The 18,240-nt window shown below is 36.4% G+C and overlaps 1 protein-coding gene across 3 annotated transcripts in view; it reads right to left on the bottom strand.

Annotated features, from left to right (window-relative positions):
• ZFR (zinc finger RNA binding protein) overlaps nt 1-18,240 on the bottom strand; it is an 83,785-nt gene that overhangs the window by 48,882 nt on the left and 16,663 nt on the right. For 2 of the 3 annotated variants that reach the window (XM_070774791.1, XM_070774793.1), the window contains exons 3-6: nt 11,455-11,478; nt 9,711-9,993; nt 7,947-8,091; nt 4,720-4,938 (exon numbers count right to left, since the gene is read on the bottom strand). In XM_070774791.1, coding sequence (XP_070630892.1) covers nt 4,720-4,938; nt 7,947-8,091; nt 9,711-9,993; nt 11,455-11,478 — 671 coding nt within the window. The remainder of the gene's footprint in view (nt 1-4,719; nt 4,939-7,946; nt 8,092-9,710; nt 9,994-11,454; nt 11,479-18,240) is intronic. The other variant, XM_070774792.1, reaches the window with a different exon arrangement.

The following is an 18,240-nucleotide window of genomic DNA, read 5'->3' as shown; positions in this document are numbered from 1 at the left end:
CTTCATTTGCACACATGTAGTCTAAAACTAATAAAAGGTAAGGTTAATTATAGCTTACTATTTAGCGTTTTTAAAAAAAACCAAAGCATAAACTGAAAGGTATGCTGAAGGTTCTGGAACTCTGCTAAGGGATGTCCTTTAAATTTCCTATAACTACTAGCAAACACACATACATTTCTCATAAAGCATTATGGGAAAATAAATATAATGCTATGCCTCTAAATTAAGTAAAAGCTCAATTCTGAAAAGCTAAAACAATTTCACCTAAAAAGCACCTTATTATAAATACTTATCAAATAAGTTGCATAATTAGAACAGTTAGAATATAATTTTTAAAGGTACAGTATCAGAAACAAAGACTACTACCTCAGCAGTAAATACATTATATCACAACCCATCATTTAGTAGGTACCAACACTAGAATTCATTTTCAATAAGAGATAAAAAGAATAGCTGACCTAAGCTGTAGCAGATATAAAATTGCAGACACAGAATTCAGAAGCCCTAATAATGATCTCTTTGGATGGCAATTTCACATTGTGTATCATACATATGTTCTTTAAAATGTGTATACTCTTTGATGTAACAGTTACAAATCTAGGAATTTATATGAGGAAAACAATTGGCAAACACACAAATCTGTACATAAAATGATTATTTTACCCAGTGCTGTTTCAAGCTTTTCCTTAATATTAAACTAAATGTTCCCAACAAAAACTTTAAAATGTAGCACAGGCATACAATAAAACAGTGTTAGTCATTAAAAACTATGTTTTTCTAAGCGTAGGTCTTGGTTTCTAAATACCATTGCCATACAAGAAACCAAGGTTTCTTTGTGAAATGGCTAATTGTGAGTCTATGGCAGGAAAGGCTCAAAGTTTATTGTTGTTTTGCATTTTTATTTATTCCTTAATACTCTGTCTTGTTCTGCATAGGTTATAAGGTGGTAAGGGCCATTTCAGTTCTTACCTCTTGATGTTTTTGTTATAGAGCTTGAGTGTGGGAAGCGTAGATACTGAATTTTTAAAATATTTTTTTTAATTCCTCAGAGATTTTATCTCCTACCCTTTGTCAAGTGCTATGCTGGATATTAGGGACGCAATGGTGAATCAGGCAGAGTAACGTCTTACTGTGCCAGAAAAGAAAGAAATGCTCAAAGACTAATGATGCCAAGTTCAAAAGACTCAGAATTGGTTTGAAAAGGATCCTTTACTATCCAAATTTGGGACACTGTGTGCCTCAAAAAGAAAAATGAAAGCAATGGATTACACTAAACTGAATAAAAAAGAAGCCTATAGTAACACTAAAAAAAGAAGGGGTGACGGGACTCTTCTTCAGGGAAGAATTCCTAAGAATCCAACTCATTTCACACTGATTCTTAGTAAAAGGATTTTTCATTCACCAATGGAGAGTTTGATTCAGTTACTGATTTTCAAAGGATGTAACACCTTAGAAAGATAGCTGGGCTAATAGGCCAATAGATAACTTGGTTCATTACAAAATGGAAAAAGATATCTTTAAAAAGGAAAGATCTGGTAGTCACCACTTCAATCAGTGATTATACTGACACCATTAATAAGGAATAAACTGACATTATTTATTACATGGCTGGCTTCTATGATAGCTCAGTTGGTGAAGAATCCACCTGCAATGCAGGAGACCACAGTTTGATTCCTGGGTTGGGAAGGGATAGGGTACCCACCCCAGTACTCCTGAGCGTCCCTTATGGCTCAGCTATTAAAGAATCTGCCTGCAATGTGGGAGACCTGGGTTCATCCCTGGGTTGGGAAGATCCCCTGGAAAAGGGAAAGGCTACCTACTCCCATGGACTGTCCATGGGATTGTAAAGGGTCGGACATGTAAGAGCGACTTTCACTTTATTACATGTACCTGATGTGCTGAAATGAAATGCTGACCTAAGTAGTTTTACTGACTAAAAAACTGCCAGAATCTAAACATAAAGAAATCAGATAAATCCAGATTGTGGGATAGTCTACAAGACAACTTGTGTGAACTCTTCAAAAACATCAAGGCTGGGATCTTCCTGGTGGTCCAATGGTTAAGAATACACCCTCCAATGCAGGGGACACGGTTCAATCCCTGTTCCTGGAACTAAGATCTCACATGCCACAGGGCCTGCACACCACAACTACTGAGCCTGTACTCTCCGGAGCCCATGCTTGTACTGAGCCTCAGCCTGTACTCTCTGGAGTCTGTGGCAAGCAGAGAGATACCTGCTTGCCACAATGAAGGCCTGGTATGCCGCAACTAAGATCTGACGCAACCAAACAGTAAATAAATAATATAAATTAAAAAAAAATCAAGGTCATGAGAGATAATATAAAAACAGAAGTTATTCTGTGGTGGTGGTTTAGTCACTAAGTCATGCCCAATTCTTGTGATCCTGTGGACTGCAGCACCCCCCAGCTCCTCTGTCCATGGGATCTCCTAGACATGTATACTGGAGTGGGTTGCCATTTACTTCTCCAGGGAATCTTTCCAACTCAGGGATTGAACCTGAGTCTCTTGCATTGCAGGTGGATTCTTTACTGTTAAGCCACCAGGGAAGCCCCAGGGGTAATTCTACATCAAAAGAAAATGAAACTAACAACCAAATACAATCTATAATCCTTGACTGGACCCTGAATTTAAGACAAAGTACAAATACATCAACTATGGAGAAAGTCTAGCCATAAAAGACATTTGTGGACAACTGAGGAAAATTTATTGGATAATATCCATGTCCAATTTCTTATCTGCATTTTGTTATATAAAAGAATGCTCCTATTCTTAGGAAATACATGTGGAAGAATTCCATGCAAGGCACCATGTCATTGGCAACTTAGAAAACAAGGAAACATTGCTAAATCGTTTGAAAATGTGTTTAAATAGAGGAGAGTTAAGCAAATGTAACAAAATAATATTTGGTGAATCTACGTAAATGTTGTATGGGCATTTGTTGTCTGGTTTTTTTTTTTTTTTTTTTTCCCAATTTTCTGCAGAAGGAAAATTTTCTAAAATTGGGGAAAAAACATGAACCAGGGAATGGTGTATCTCTATACTTAGGGCATTCACAACAAGGAAAGCAGTTTACACTGTAGTACATATAAGACAAAATTCACTTTTTATAAAGAAACCATGATGTTTTTATATGCATAATCCCATGGAAAAAAGTACAGAAAGACATGCACTAAAAAGTTAATGGTAATTAGTGTCTAGGGATAGATGCCTAGTAACTTAATTTTTCCTCCTTTTTAAATCCATAGCTTTGAGTTTTAAAATGATATATTACTTACATACTAAAGCAGTAAACAGAAATAATTATCTTCATGCTGTGTAAGGTATATTCAAGCAACTGAGAAAGACAAAGGCTGAGAGAGGCAGAGAGAAAAAGGGAAGAATAGATGAAAGGGAAAAACAAGGAATAGGAAAGGATACTATCACATTCCTTATTTATTAAAGCTGATGTGGGTTTTTTTTCTTAAGTGTCCAAATAGATTTCACTGAAATAACTCCATTTACAGTTATAACCAGTTAACCAGAGAAAGGCAGAAAAGTTGTATCATGAGTAACAAAGAGTATCTCCTTATGTCAGTTCATTTCCACACAGCTGTCTTAATTAACTTATAAATATGTCCCCATTGCTCCCCTTCTTGAGCTCTCTTTGGCATTCTGTCTGCCCACAAGATAAAGACAAGACAACACAGCAGACCATACAAGGCTTTCCACACTGACATTTCCAGCCTCAATTTCCTGTTATCCTGTGTATCCTGTATTTCTGCCACAATGAACTCTTGATCCCAAACATATCATGCCTAATTTGTATCCCTAACACCATGCACAGAGTTCGACATAGAGTAAGAGATTAAAAATAATCTTTGAGAAATAAAAAAAAAAAAAAGTGTAAAAATTCAGCAGCTACTTCTAACACCTCAACTACCAAAAAACATCAAGAGATGAAAAATGAAATTACCTATGCCACCTTAAATCCTAAATGGAACAAGACAGCATACTAAGGAATAAGTAAAATGCAAAACCAACAACAAACTATACATTAGTACAACACTAAGTGTCTTCAAAAAAGCCATGTGTGACTTTAAGCACTCCAATACTACAAAGTACCTCTGTGGAAAATGAGGAAGAACAGTGGGCACAGCAAGGTTTTAGTGATTATTCTCGGCCAGGAAAAATATATGATTACTAAAGAAAATAAATCTACTCTGTTCTTCCAAGAGATGTGTTACATAACCATCATCTATGGATGTTTATAAAGGCCCCCAATATTTTCAAATTACTTATTCCTGATGGTAAATATGAAGATATAACTCCTTGCAAGCTGAAAAAACAATGTAAATAATCTGTCAGTGGTACTTCCTGAAGTTAACCTTGAACTTTCAAATTCATTTGGAAAAGTCAGACAGGAAATGACCCTGTAGAATACTAGATGTTATTTTCTCTAACTGCAATGCTAGGCCCAAGGTTTTAAAAGCCCAGAGGGCATTTTTACATTCTGCTAAAATTTCCTGGCATTTAAAAAAAAAAAAAAAAAAATTAAGAGTATGGTTCATCTGTCACACTATGTACAAATATTTGTATTAACACCTATCAATTAATTCCATTCTTGCTTTACTGGGAGTAAGATCATCCCACAGAAAACCAAGATAGTTTCTTAGTGAGTCTAATTCACTTACTCATTTAAACACACTTTATCAGTCTTACCAGAATAGGTAACTGCCGTGGTACTATAAGTAGCACTCTGGGTATAGGATGGCACCACAGTAGCTGCAGCTGCTACTGGCTGTACGGTGGAGGATACAGGATAAATGGAGAAAGTAGTGGTAGCTGGACTTGGTGTGGCTGGTTTTATGGCTGTCACTTGTCGAGTTTGCTGGGCTTGTGTATACTGAGTTGCACCTTGGCTATAACCTGCTTTAGGGGCTAAATTGGGAAAGAGACATAAGAAAATTAGAAAGGTGAACCTTAGTTACTCAATATCCTAGAAAAAACAAACATAAACATCATTAACTGGAAATTTTATGCTAGCAATTTCTCCTTGATAAAAGGAGTAAAATTCTTATTACCAACTTCATAAAATACAACATCTATATAAATTACTATTCTTCCCCAGATGCTTTCTATGTATTTTCAAAATGACATTTTGTCAAGATTTGCCACTAACTGAAATACCAGCACTACTTAAACCATGTCATTAACAAATAAAGTTTTAAGGAAAGAATGTGTGTGTGTGTGTGTATTTGGGCTAGTCAGTATACTTGAGAGTTATGCTTAATACTGGGAACAAAACAGAGATTGCCTCAAAGTATAGTTTAAGTCACAGTAAAATTTTCAATGCTTGATTATATGGAACTTGTTCAAACACCATTTAAAAGAATTTTACTGATTTGTCCATAGTGAACTTCAAGCTAATTACAACCCACAAGGAGCTACTTATTTAATTCTTCAAATGTCAATAGCTCGAGTGCAGCTGTTCTTAAATGGCTGTCATTAAAGTCTCGCCTGAACTTTCTGCTGTCTTTGAACACATTAAAACCAATGTATACTCAGGGTGCAATGTTAAAAAAATCTGCCTATTGATGCAGGAGACTCAAGTTTGATCCGTGGGTAGGGAAGATCCCCTGGAGTAGGAAATGGCAACCCACTCCAGTATTCTTGCCTGGAAAATCCCACGGACAGAGGAACCTGGTGGGTGGGCTACAGTCAATGGGGTCACAAAGAGTCGGATATGACTAAGCGCACACACACACACTTGAATATCTTAAGAATCTTATGAGACTTATCATCACTAAATTAATAATTAATCCCTTATCAAGGATCATTAAAGCATACAAATGTAATTTTCTGAGAAAGGCCCAAATATATCAGGGGCCAAACTCATTTATGTTTAGTCAAGTAAATGTACTTTAAATAAACAGCACTTAACAGTTTATAAAACTTTTTCTACATAGTATGAAACCTGATCCACGTGACATACAGATGAGTACAACATTTTACAAGAAAACCCTGATGTGCAAGAGCTAAATAATTTACAAAAGTCACATGGTCTTGTCAGATTTTAGACTATACCATGGTAATGTGACTCAATATTAATTCAGTACTCTTCAGCATAATCCATCAAACCTTGGTAATTAATCAGGAAGTTTATTAAAGCTCATTGTACCCACAAATCATTAGAAAGGAGACTTAAGAATAAGTCAGGATCATTATAATTCAAAACACTTTTAACCCACTTTCTAAGGGACTCATAGAATCAATCTTAGATCTAAAAGTATCCTAGAAAGAGCTGAGTCAACCACCCTGTTCACAAATAAGAGATGAAATGAGGTAAGAAATCACTTGCCCATGATACTGGTAACACCAGGGCTGGAAACCAATTCTACTCTTTTCTAATTCAAGGCTCTACCCACACTCTCATGGTCCTTTAAAAATAAAAGAGTCGCCTACTTTTCAAGCTGTATTGTCACTCTGTTTATTTAACTTATATGCAGAGTATGTCATGTGAGATGATGGGCTGCATGAAGCTGGAATCAAGATTGCCGGGAGAAAAACCAATAAACTCAGATATGCAGATGATACCACCCTTATGGCAGAAAGTGAAGAACTAAAAGAGCATCTTGATGAAAGCGAAAAAGGAGAGTGAAAAAGCTGGCTTAAAACTCAACATTAAAAAAACTAAGATTATGGCATCCAGTCCCATCATTTTATGGCAAATAAATGGGGAAACAATGGAAACAGTGACAGACTTTATTTTCTTGGGCTCCAAAATCACTGCAGATGGTGACTGCAGCCATGAAATTAAAAAATGCTCGCTCCTTGGATGAAAAGCTATGACCAACATAGCATATTAAAAAGCAGAGTCATTACTTTGCTGGCAAAGGTCCACCTAGTCAAAGCTATGGTTTTTCCAGTCGTCTTGTATGGATGTGAGAGTTGGACTATGAAGAAAGCTGAGTGCCGAAGAATTGATGCTTTTGAACTGTTGGTGTTGGAGAAGTCTCTTAAGAGTCCCTTGGACTACAAGATCAAACCAGTCAATACTAAAGGAAATCAGTCCTGAAAATTCATTGGAAGGACTGATGCTGAAGCTCCAATACTCTAGCCACCTGATGTGAAGAACTGACTCCTTGGAAAAGACCCTGATGCTGGGAAAGATTGAAGGCGGGAGGAGAAGGGGATGACAGAGGATGAGATGTCTGGATGGCATCACTGACTCGATGGACATGAGTTTGAGCAGGCTCTGGCAGTTGGTGATGGACAGGGAGGCCTGGCATGCTGCAGTCCATGGGATCATAAAGAGCTGCACACACTGAGCAAATGAACTGACTAACTTTTCAGAACTTGGAGAGCTTTGGCCTTAAAGGTGCTCAGTTAAATTTCTATGAAAAAAATCCATCTTTTAAAGACTACAGATATGTAGGCTTCTTTGCAAACAAACAGTTTCTGCATTCAAACCATTAATATATATTGTACTATCAGTGGCTGATAACAATACCAACTGTCATTACAGATCAGAGAAAGATGAATTAAAAATATGGGTCCACAAAATAGAAACCACCATCAGGGCCTCCACTAATTACAAAGGAAGGTATGTCTGGGCATTTCTGGGCAAAAAGCAGGCAGCCAGAAATTACTGCCACAACTTCTTTTGTACAGCTTATTTCAGCAGAAAAAGAACTGTAAGCTGAAGATCAGACATGAAATACACTTCCAAGATAGAAGGACATGATTATGAACTACCTCCAGGGCCTTCTCTCTTTGGGACTCAAAGGCATTTTTATACAGAAAGAGGACATGGCTAGAACCTGCCTCTCAAGGTAATATAACACAAGAAGTTTAGATGGATTCAAAAGCCTATCTTCATTAAATAACACCTTGAATAATATGTTTCAACAGTGTACAATGAAAGGGTGGTATGTTAATAAACTCACCTGTCTGATAGTAGGTCTCAGCAACGGAAGGCTGAGGCTGGGCGGCGGCAGCTACAGCAGCAGCAGTTGCTGTTGGTTGTTGGTAGTACTGCTTACTATCATAAGCTACAGCAGGAGCTGTGGATCTTACATATGAGTATGAATCCTAAAGAAAGAGAATGAAATCTTGCTATCAGTGAAGTGGCAGAGGGAAAAAACCTCATCTTTGCCACATTAAAAATCTAACAAAGGAAAACAGAAACCTAAATATGTATGAATATAAACAGAAGATTCAAATTCAATACAAAGGGGATTCATTTGGGACTTCATCAAATAAGGTCAAAATCATTTTAGGCAGCATGCTTAACTTTTACAATTGAAAAAAATCATCAAAAAATAAACATTATTTAAAAATTAATTTTATTTAAAAATTGCATGGTAGATCTGCCTTAAAGATGGATTCCAGGGTAAAGAACACCTGGATGTTCTAAGCTTTGTGACTTGTTTCAGCTTTCTTTTTGTTCGTCCTTATTTACCACTATTTATTAACATAATGATGAGTAAGAGCTTCCAGGTGGAGGGAAGGTAAACAGAGGTTCTAAGGGAAAGGAGTATTATTTACAAATCTCCAAAGCAATGAAGATCAAGGTGAGCTGGTGAATTCTAGCACTGTATATAGTGAGGAGGGCTTGGGAGGCACACAGGTAGAAAGACTGAAGAAGCAGGCAGGACCCAGAAAATGATGGGCTTCATACACCCTATTAAAAATAATAAAATTTATTATATTGTCTTTGGACATAAGGAAAACAATCACACGTCAAAGTAATTCTGAGTTTAGAAATCTGCTAAATATCAATAGCAAATGCTAATAATGCTGATCCATATGTCAATTTCTTAGATAACAAAATAAATCTATTTTAGAAAGAATATTAAAAAATCAGAAGCTCCAAAGTTTAAAAACCAGATCTTAAAAGTAAACAAACAAAAAATGGGTTAAAAGAATTAGGACCATATTTATTAAATAAGCAAGTAGTAATTTAGTGCCATACTAGACATAAGAGACCATATTTTTATAAAGAGAATTAAGAGCTTTATGTTCCCATAAACCTAACAAGAAGCAATTAGATGACTTAAGGGCAGGATCAATTTCTGTTATAGATAAACAGTATCTTGAGGGGAAGAAGTACACAAAGGCAATAGACTTTCCACAGTGTTTCAGGAAGACATTATGTAATTTGCTTTAACGGCATTCCAGCATGTGGGTTCCCACACCAGAGGCTGAACCCACGCTCCATGCAGTGGAAGTGCCAGGGACTGGCAGGTAACCACTGCACTGCCAGGGAAGTCCTGACACTATGCAATTTGTTTGTCCCACATAGCTGAAGCTCATGGTTCTCAAAATAGACATAAGGGTGTCCCAAGTGGATAAATAATTCCACAGTACCAACAAGGGGCAGAAGACCTTATATGTCTTAATTTTTCTCAAAAACTTGTTATAAGATTAAAATATTTAGCCAGTAATTAATTTTTTTTTTAATTAAAGCAAACATATATATAGAGTGAAGTGAAATGGACTGGGAGATTATTAATGTAAAACTCACTGCAAGGAAGCTTAATCCCTGGAGTATGCCCCCAGATTACCTAGGAATACACACTCATTTTCTCTATCATTAGAGGTATATTTTGCAAGACTCAAGTTTGAAAAGCATTGGCTTAGACATTACATTAAACACTGATGTCAGTGAACCTGTATGTTAAGGTTAATGAAAGCAGAAGCTTTCTTACCTGGTAGTTCTGTGTAGTAGCTGGGGGTGGTGGTGGAGGTGCTTCTTGTTGCCTCTGTGTATAACCATAGTCAGTCGCTGTGTGTGCAGTGGGGTAACCTCCATAAGCAGCAGCTGTTGCAGCAGCTGCAACAGCGACTGGAGCAGGCCTGGCAACTGCAACTGTGGCGGCTGCTGGTGCATAGGCAGCAGTAACTGTGTGAGCAGCTACTGGAGCCTGATGGACAGTGTAGCTAGCAACGGTGGTTGGATGAGAGTAGGCTACACCCGAAGCTGGCTGCTGGCTATATTGTGGAGTGGAAGAATAAACAAAATACAATTTAATTTTTAAAATCTAGGAATTCAATCAACTTAAAAGCACATTTCCCAGTAATTTAATCATGGACTACAAAAGAACAGGTATGAACTTAATAAACCACCTAATCAAATATCCTATTTGTTATTGTTGTGTAATTTTCATCCCTTAATCTGAATAAATTAAGACAGTCACATTTATTGTTTCAGATCAAAAGATCATTATCACAAAGCAGGGAGGACAAACTGAGATAAGAAGCAGTATTAGGAAGAAAAACTAATCAAATTAGGAGCTTAAAAAAGTATCTGCTGTATGTAAAGTTCTTTATTATGTTCTATAGTTTTAAAATACTGTATTCTAGCGCCAATTAAGGAAAACATTTAAGGTAGAAACTGTTACTGACATGACTTAAGAAATACTTCTGATGCTCTAAGGCAGTGGTTCTCAACTAGGGGAGACTATGCCCTCCTGGAAATACCTGGTCATGTCTGGAGATATTTTTGATGATCAAACTGCAGAGGAGAAGGTGGTGATGTGTGCTACTTGTATTTAGTGGGTAGAGGTCAGTGATGCTGTTATATATCCTATAAAGGACAGCTATCCACAACAAAGAATTATCCAAAGAATGCCAACAGTGCTGAGGTTGAGAAATCCTTCTCTAGAGTACAGATTTTACAATGCAGTATCTGTTATATTAGATACATTTTCCAGGTTATAGGCAGCAATCATTATACACATTTCTTTCTCTCTTAAAAATGTAGCACATGCTATAAAAGGAGACCTAAGTCAGATGCTTTGCAATCATAACCATTTATACCTCAAAGAGAAAAAACCATTTTCCAAAACTCTAAATTAAATGAATCTTCAGGTAAAGTTCTTAAAATAACATTTACTTTAATTTTTAATTTGAGAGCCTATGTCACATAAAACAAGGCCCACAGATGTTAGCATATAAAAACATTTTTGTTGTTTTAGGTTCTCTGTTAAGTAATACATTCACAATCACACCTGCTAAAGCTCTATTACCAAGGCAGAAATGCCTTCTTAAAAAAAAAAGGATAGCCCCAACAGCTATTTAGCTGACAGGTTTTAGTTGACCATACGTTTTAATACGAGTCAAAAGTTAAGTACAGCTAAGAAAAAAATACCTGACATAGCTGAAGCTGCACTAATAAACTAGTGTGCCTGATTCATGGGTTACAGTACAGGATATTCTTCACTGGTATGCACAATACCAAAAAAATATGGCATAGAATTAAAATCTGGGGCCATCATATTTTAACTGTATTATGGAAAACACTGACAATTAGAATGTATTCAAAAAGAATCAGTATGAAGTTTATAAATATGGGTATTATTTTACATAAAAAGTAGAGGACCTGGGGACATTCAGTCTAGAAAAGGTGACCTTGGAATTTATGATAGCTGCCTTCTAATAGAAGAGACTTACTCCATGCTGCTCCAGAGAACAGAACTAGAACCAATGGATGGAAGGGTGGCAGATTTCAGCCCAATATGAAAAAGAAAAAAAAACAAAAACTTAGAACAGAGTCCAAAGAAACTCTTATAATTTCTATTTGGATGAGGTTTTCCACATTTTGACACTAAAAATTAGCTAACATTTTCTACATATATGCCAATTATAAGACAGGAAAAAGGAAGTTTAAACTGCCAATAGTGGGAAATTAGATGGGCACTGACATTTTCTATGGATAATTCCACATTGTTAAGAAAAATTCCAGTAACGTATACTTCTTCAAAATTCCTAGAACCGAGAAAAAGAATCATGTTTAAAATATAAATGCACCAGTTCTGTGGAACTTGTATTTAACATTTACTGGTAAGATTTCGCACATACAGGCTATACGGCTACATAAAAATCCAGAGGCTACATAAAAATCCAGAGTCTTGAATTCCTATACTGTTTCCATTCATCTCACTGCTCTTCATCAAGCATCTGTTCATGTTTTATGCTCCCCAAAATGTGTCCTATAGGACAAATGCTCAAAATTCCTTAAGCATCTGTTCACGTTTTATGCTCCCCAAAATGTGTCCTATAGGACAAAAAGCAAAAGTTGGAGTAGAATAGGAATATCAAATATTCCTATTCCAAGGCAATTTGATGTATACTGCCTCTGATCTTTAGAAGTCCACACAGCTTGGGGACGGATGACCTTGTGTTCTGGTTTATGCCTATTGCCCCACATATTTATTAATAGTATTCTCACTCTCCTATGCCCCAATTTCAACAATAAATTTTATAGTCACCCTTCCCAGCAGCCATATAAAAAAGATGCCAGTGCATTTAGCAATTACCATATATTTACATTCTTAAGGTTAACTAATCTAACTTGCTCTGTACAACCAGGTCCCTAACCATCATCTGGACTGGAACCACAGCCTCCACCAAAGCATCATGAAGGATGATGATCCACTCTCAGTTCCCAGGTAGTCAAGAGCTAGGGCAGCTGATAGCAGTTAAGAATAAATATTCTCTGATCTGTTATCTTAGATCCATCTGGGAAATTCTTTTTCAATTTCAAATACCTTTAGAAAAACGGTCCTTTACATGACACAGATGACCACACTGGACTACACTAACTCAATGAAATATCAAGTAGCTAAGTCTAAACAATTTTTAAGAATTCAGGCCAAGTTCAAATTAGTTTATGTAAAATTAGTCTTAAGTTGAAACAGTTCAAATCAAGGTTTTTGCCTAGTCTCGAGTGTTAGAATAAAAGGTAAGTTATACCTCTATATAAAATTTAAGACTTAACCATCTTTATGGAGAAGAAAATGGCAAACCACTCCAGTATTCTTGCCTGGCAAATCCCAAGGTCAGAGGAGCCTGGTGGGCTACAGTCCATGAGGTCGCATAAAGTCGGACACAACTGAGTACACACGCACAACTGTCTTTAAGTTGTTTCTTAAATAGGGAACTCCCTGGCAGTCCAGTGGTTAGGACTCTGAACTCTCACTGCCAATGGCCCCAGTTCAATCCCTGGTTGGAAACTAAAATCCCACAAGTCATGTGCTCCCCTCCACCAATCTTAAATAAACCAGGACATAAAATAAAAACCCACATCCTATGCCACAGAAATAATCTGTGAAATGAGATTTTCATTTACCAAACAACCAGGAGAGCAGAACCTTTTATTTAGATGATAATATCCTTTGTGAATAAATTAAATCTAATCAGTTTCGGTCAGTTTTAAAGTTTAACAAACTAAAAAACAAATTATGAAACAAACATAGGAAATCAACATGGGTAAGAAAGCTTAAGAAATAATCAGACATAAAATAGGAATGGTATTTCTCTTGAGGGTGGAGTATTTAGGATATTATTGATATTAAAGAGTAAAAAATAAATGTTTCATATTCCTGAACTGTTTACCTTCAGCTAAAGATGTTCAAACCACCACACAACTGCACTCATTTCACATGCAAGGTAATGCTCAAAATTCTTTAAGCTAGACTTCAATAGCATGTGAACCAAGAATTTGCAGATATATAAGCTGGATTGAGAAAAGGCAGAGAAACCAGAGATCAAATTGCCAACATTCGCTGAATCATAGGAAAAGCAAGAGAATTTCAGCAAAGTATCTACTTCTGCTTCATTGACTATGTTAAAGTCTTTGACTGTGTGGATCACAATAAACTGTGGTAAATTCTTAAAGAAATGGGAATACCAGACCACCTTACCTGTCTCCTGAGAAACCTGTCTGCAGACTAGGAAGCCACAGTTAGAATCAGACATGGAACAACAGACTGGTTCAAAATTGGGAAAGGAGTACATCAAGTTTGTATACTGTTACCCTGCTTATTTAACTTCTATGCCGAGTACATCATGCAAAATGCTGGGCTCGATGAAGCAGAAGCTGTAATCAAGACTGCTGGGAGAAACAGCAACTACATCAGAAACACAGCTTATACTACCCTAATGGCAGAAAGCAAAGAGTAACTAAAGAGTCTCTTGATGAAGGTGAAAAAAGAGAGTGAAAAAGCTGGCTTAAAACTCATCAAGAAAACTAAGATCATGGCATCTGGCCCTATCACTTCATAGCAAATAGATGGGGAAAAAGTGGAAACAATGGCAGATTTTATTTTCTTGGGCTCCAAAATCATTCCAGATTGTGACTACAGCCATGAAATTAAGATGCTTGCCCTTGGAAGGAAAGCTATGACAAACCTAGACAGCATATTAAAAAGCAAAGACATCACTTTGCTGACAAAGGTCCGTATAGTCAAAGCTATGATTTTTCCAGTAGTCATGTACAAATGTTGAGAGTTGGACCATAAAGAAGGCTAAGTGACAAAAAATTACGCTTTCAAATTGTGGTGCTGGAGAAGACAACAAGAGTTACTTGAACAGCAAGAAGATCAAACCAGTCAATCCTAAAGGAAATAAACTCTGAATATTCATTGAAGGATTGATGCTGAAGCTCCAATACTTTGGCCACCTGATGCGAAGGGCTGACTCATTGGAAAAGACCCTGATGCTGGGAAAGGTTGAGGGCAGGAGGAGAAGGGGACAACAGAGGATGAGATGGTTGGATGGCATCATCAACTCAATGGACATGAGTCTGAGTAAACTCCTGGAGATAGTGAAGGCCTGGTGTGCTGCAGTCCATAGAGTCACAAAGAATCAGACACGTCTTAGCAACTGAACAACAACAAAGCTGAAAGTGAAGACAGAAGCCTTATCAAAATAAACAGCCAGCCAAAATGACCAGATATTACTACAAACTGAAAAAGAAACAAGAATGATTCCATGGGAAATGGATAACTCAAAGCAACAGGTAAGAATTTTCAAAATCTCCAATTTGTATCTACAAAATAAGAACTTTACACTTGTTAGAAGATAAAAATGAAGGACATGAACAAGGTAAAGAAAATGATTAAAGAGAAAGGATAAATATAGCAGGTCTAAAATTCTAACAAGAAGGAATTTCTAGAGAAAAGAAAAAAAGCAGATGGAAGAAATTAAGAAATAAAATTTCCCACCCTTGAAGGGAGGAATGTATTTTCAAATTCAGAGGTCTACAGAGTGCAGAACAGAAAGAAAGGACAACACTGACATTTAGCATTTCATAACACCTCAAGACAAAGAGAAAAATCCTTTAACTCTCCAGACACAAACAAAATAGGTTACCTACACACAACTAAATGAAAATCAGACTTATTTTTAACACTAGTGGCTGGAAGACAATATGGTAATGTCTTAAAAATTCAAGGGAAAATGGTTATCAATGTGGAGTTCTGCACCCAGCTAAACTATTAACACAGAATATAGATTCTGACATTTAAGGTCTGAAGTTTACCTCCTATATGCCTTTTCTTAGGAAGCTACATGAAAATGTACTTCAGCAAAAAATAAAACAAGAAAAATACCATGGAATTCCACAAACAGTGGATTCAAACCACGAGAGTGATAAAAGCCAATACAAAGGCCCAGATGAGACTGCAAACAAAGGAAGGGCAGAAGCCTCCAGGAGAAAGATGTTCAGGAAAACAGACGACTGGACAATAGACAGCAGATCAGGAGCCTGGGGAAATCTCATGATATAATCAAGGCACCAAGAAGATTTGGGTGAAAAACAGGATAATGAAGGACTTCAGGAAATATGAAACTGGTCAAGAAAAATGATCATAGCTGAGCAACTAGCAGAGTGTCAAAAAAGGAAAACCCATTTGAACTTGAACCTAGAAAGATTATTAAGTGATACAGGGTTATAAAATGGAATACACTAGGAATTCTAATCATAGATCAGTACTTGGTACCACAGTATATACTATTTACAGTCAGAAAAATGAAATGGTTTTTGCTTTCAAGTTTTAGAATAAACCTGAATCACGGAAGATAAACTATTACAGAACACAATGTAAATGCTATCACAAGGAAAACTACAGCTGAGTAGATGGATGGAGTGGAAAAAGAAGGAAAGTGAAGCAGAAGAATTTAAAGATTCCTAATAGTACCAAGATACTATCAGCTTGTGATGGAACTACAACAGAACTGACAGTACTGTTGAAGAGAGACAGCCATATCACTGAATTTGGGAGGAGAAACATGAGAAGCATGAGAGAGTATATATGAACTCCTAACCATGATTTTAAGAAGTCAAAATAATGTATAGTTGATAAATTAAGATATAAAAATGCAGCATACTATTTAGTGATAAGGAGGTTAGAAATAAAACCAAGATATATTAAAGATGAGGGTCCCTGGGAAGTGGAATTAGGAGGAAGGGAGAAGGAAAATAAGGGACTTGTTATCATTAAGTTCTTCTATCTATGTTTAATTAGTTAATGCATTATTCTGGGAAAAGGGAAGCATAAGATATTATAACAGAATTTTCAGACAGGCAACTTTAATGACTAACAAACCAGCCCTAAATTTAAATACTCCCTTCTAGTTATTCCAATACAACTCTACATCTACATTTCTGGCCTCAACCTGAATCTATACCCGACTCTGGGCCCATCTTTCAAATTCCATTAATATGACCTGGCTTTATATTACACTACTAAATTTACAGTCACTACTGAAATCACAGTAAGTTATGTGTACATATGGCTTGTCCACATAAATGGAATCTAGTAACAGGGAAAACATTCCTATATCTCAGTTCTCAAAACTGAGCTGTTCTCAAAATGTGATCCAAGGACAGCTAAGGGTCCCTAAGATTAGTACAGAAGGTCCACAAGGTTGGTTCTCTTTTTTCAATTACAAATTGCCTTCATATATTTTAATCCAAACAACTTACTGCAACACACTAAATGCAAAAGCAGATATGAGAATCCAACCATCTTAGTGAACCAACCATCTTATCTATCCAAGCAGATATTAAAAAGATTTGTAAAAATGAAAAACAATGCTTCTCATCTCACTACTTTTTTTGTGGTTGGAATAGTTAGTTACTTTTCATAAAGATATTCTTGGTTAACATGTAGTGGCTTTACTATTATTTTAAAACAATTTTATAAATACTTTAGAAGGGTCCCAGAACCAGAAAGTTTGAGAATCACCATTTTATGATACAGAACATTAACTTAAGATCTGTGATGGTATTCATCATTCATTTTCCTGCTCTTTACTTATAACCTCTTTAAGCAAAATGCTTCCTTCTATCTTATGACAGAGAAACAGTATTTGTTGTCTGTTAAAACAAAGAGTGCATGAGTGGCCAGAGGTCTGTTGCTTAAACCTATAATAGTCTTATCTAGGGCTCCAAATCTCCTCTTGGTTAACTGCTATACATACCAATTTCTGTGTTAACAGAGACATCAAAGGCATTGGGAAGTAAAGGCTCAGAACTTTGGCACCCCACAAGAAACTAACAGAAAGTAAATTAGGAAAAAGCCCACTTCCCCCTTTAAGGGAGAACTGTATGGGAAACGTTCTTGTCTGAGCCTTGGCCCTAGGTAAAGGAGAGAAGGCTCTTTGATAATTCTTAACAAGTGAGCACTCTCCTTAGCTTGGGCTCTCGAATTCACATTATCTGACCAGGGAAAACACCAAACCAAGTAGTTAGTTTATCTCTGTGCTGACAATGCTTCCAGGTGCCACAGGATCCAGATTTCTCTCTAATGCTACAGTCCTGCAAGAAAGAGATCTCAATCAAAAATGAAACCCATAAGGAAATAAGATACTATGAGCAAGAGCTTGCAAAATAATTAAAAAACTGAGAAAACTATAATTATTAGAATTATTGGATACAAAACAGAAAATAAGCACACTCAAGAGATAGTCAAAACCAAGACCAAGAGGTCAATCAAAAACAACCAGATGAATGGAAACAATTTCCAGAAATGAAATACAGTGCATAAAAATTAGAATCTTAGAAAGGCATCACATAACTGATTAGACATAGCTGGCAAAAAAAAAAAAATAAATCTATAAAACTTACCCAGAATGCACACAAAGAGATGAAAGATATTAAAGAGGTTAAAAGACCAGGAGCAAAGAATAAAAAATGTTAACTTGCAACTCATTGGAGTTACAAATGAAGAAAAAGAATGGGAGAGAGGAAACATCTAAATAGAATGTTTGATATAACAATCCTCATATCCAGGAGTCCCAACTACTCCAAAGTAAGATTAAATAAGGAATTCTCACCAAAATCCATCTGAGTGAAACTGTAAACACCAAAGAGCGAAAAGCACAATTAATCTGAGGGGGAAAAAATTCCCTAGAGATTAAGTGATGCCTTCTCAAGAATGAGAAGGGAGAAAT

Source organism: Bos indicus, chromosome 20 (assembly GCF_029378745.1).
Source record: "Bos indicus isolate NIAB-ARS_2022 breed Sahiwal x Tharparkar chromosome 20, NIAB-ARS_B.indTharparkar_mat_pri_1.0, whole genome shotgun sequence".
NCBI lineage: Eukaryota > Metazoa > Chordata > Mammalia > Artiodactyla > Bovidae > Bos > Bos indicus.
Note: the sequence above shows the minus strand (reverse complement) of the source record. Positions and strands in the feature narration are given on the sequence as shown.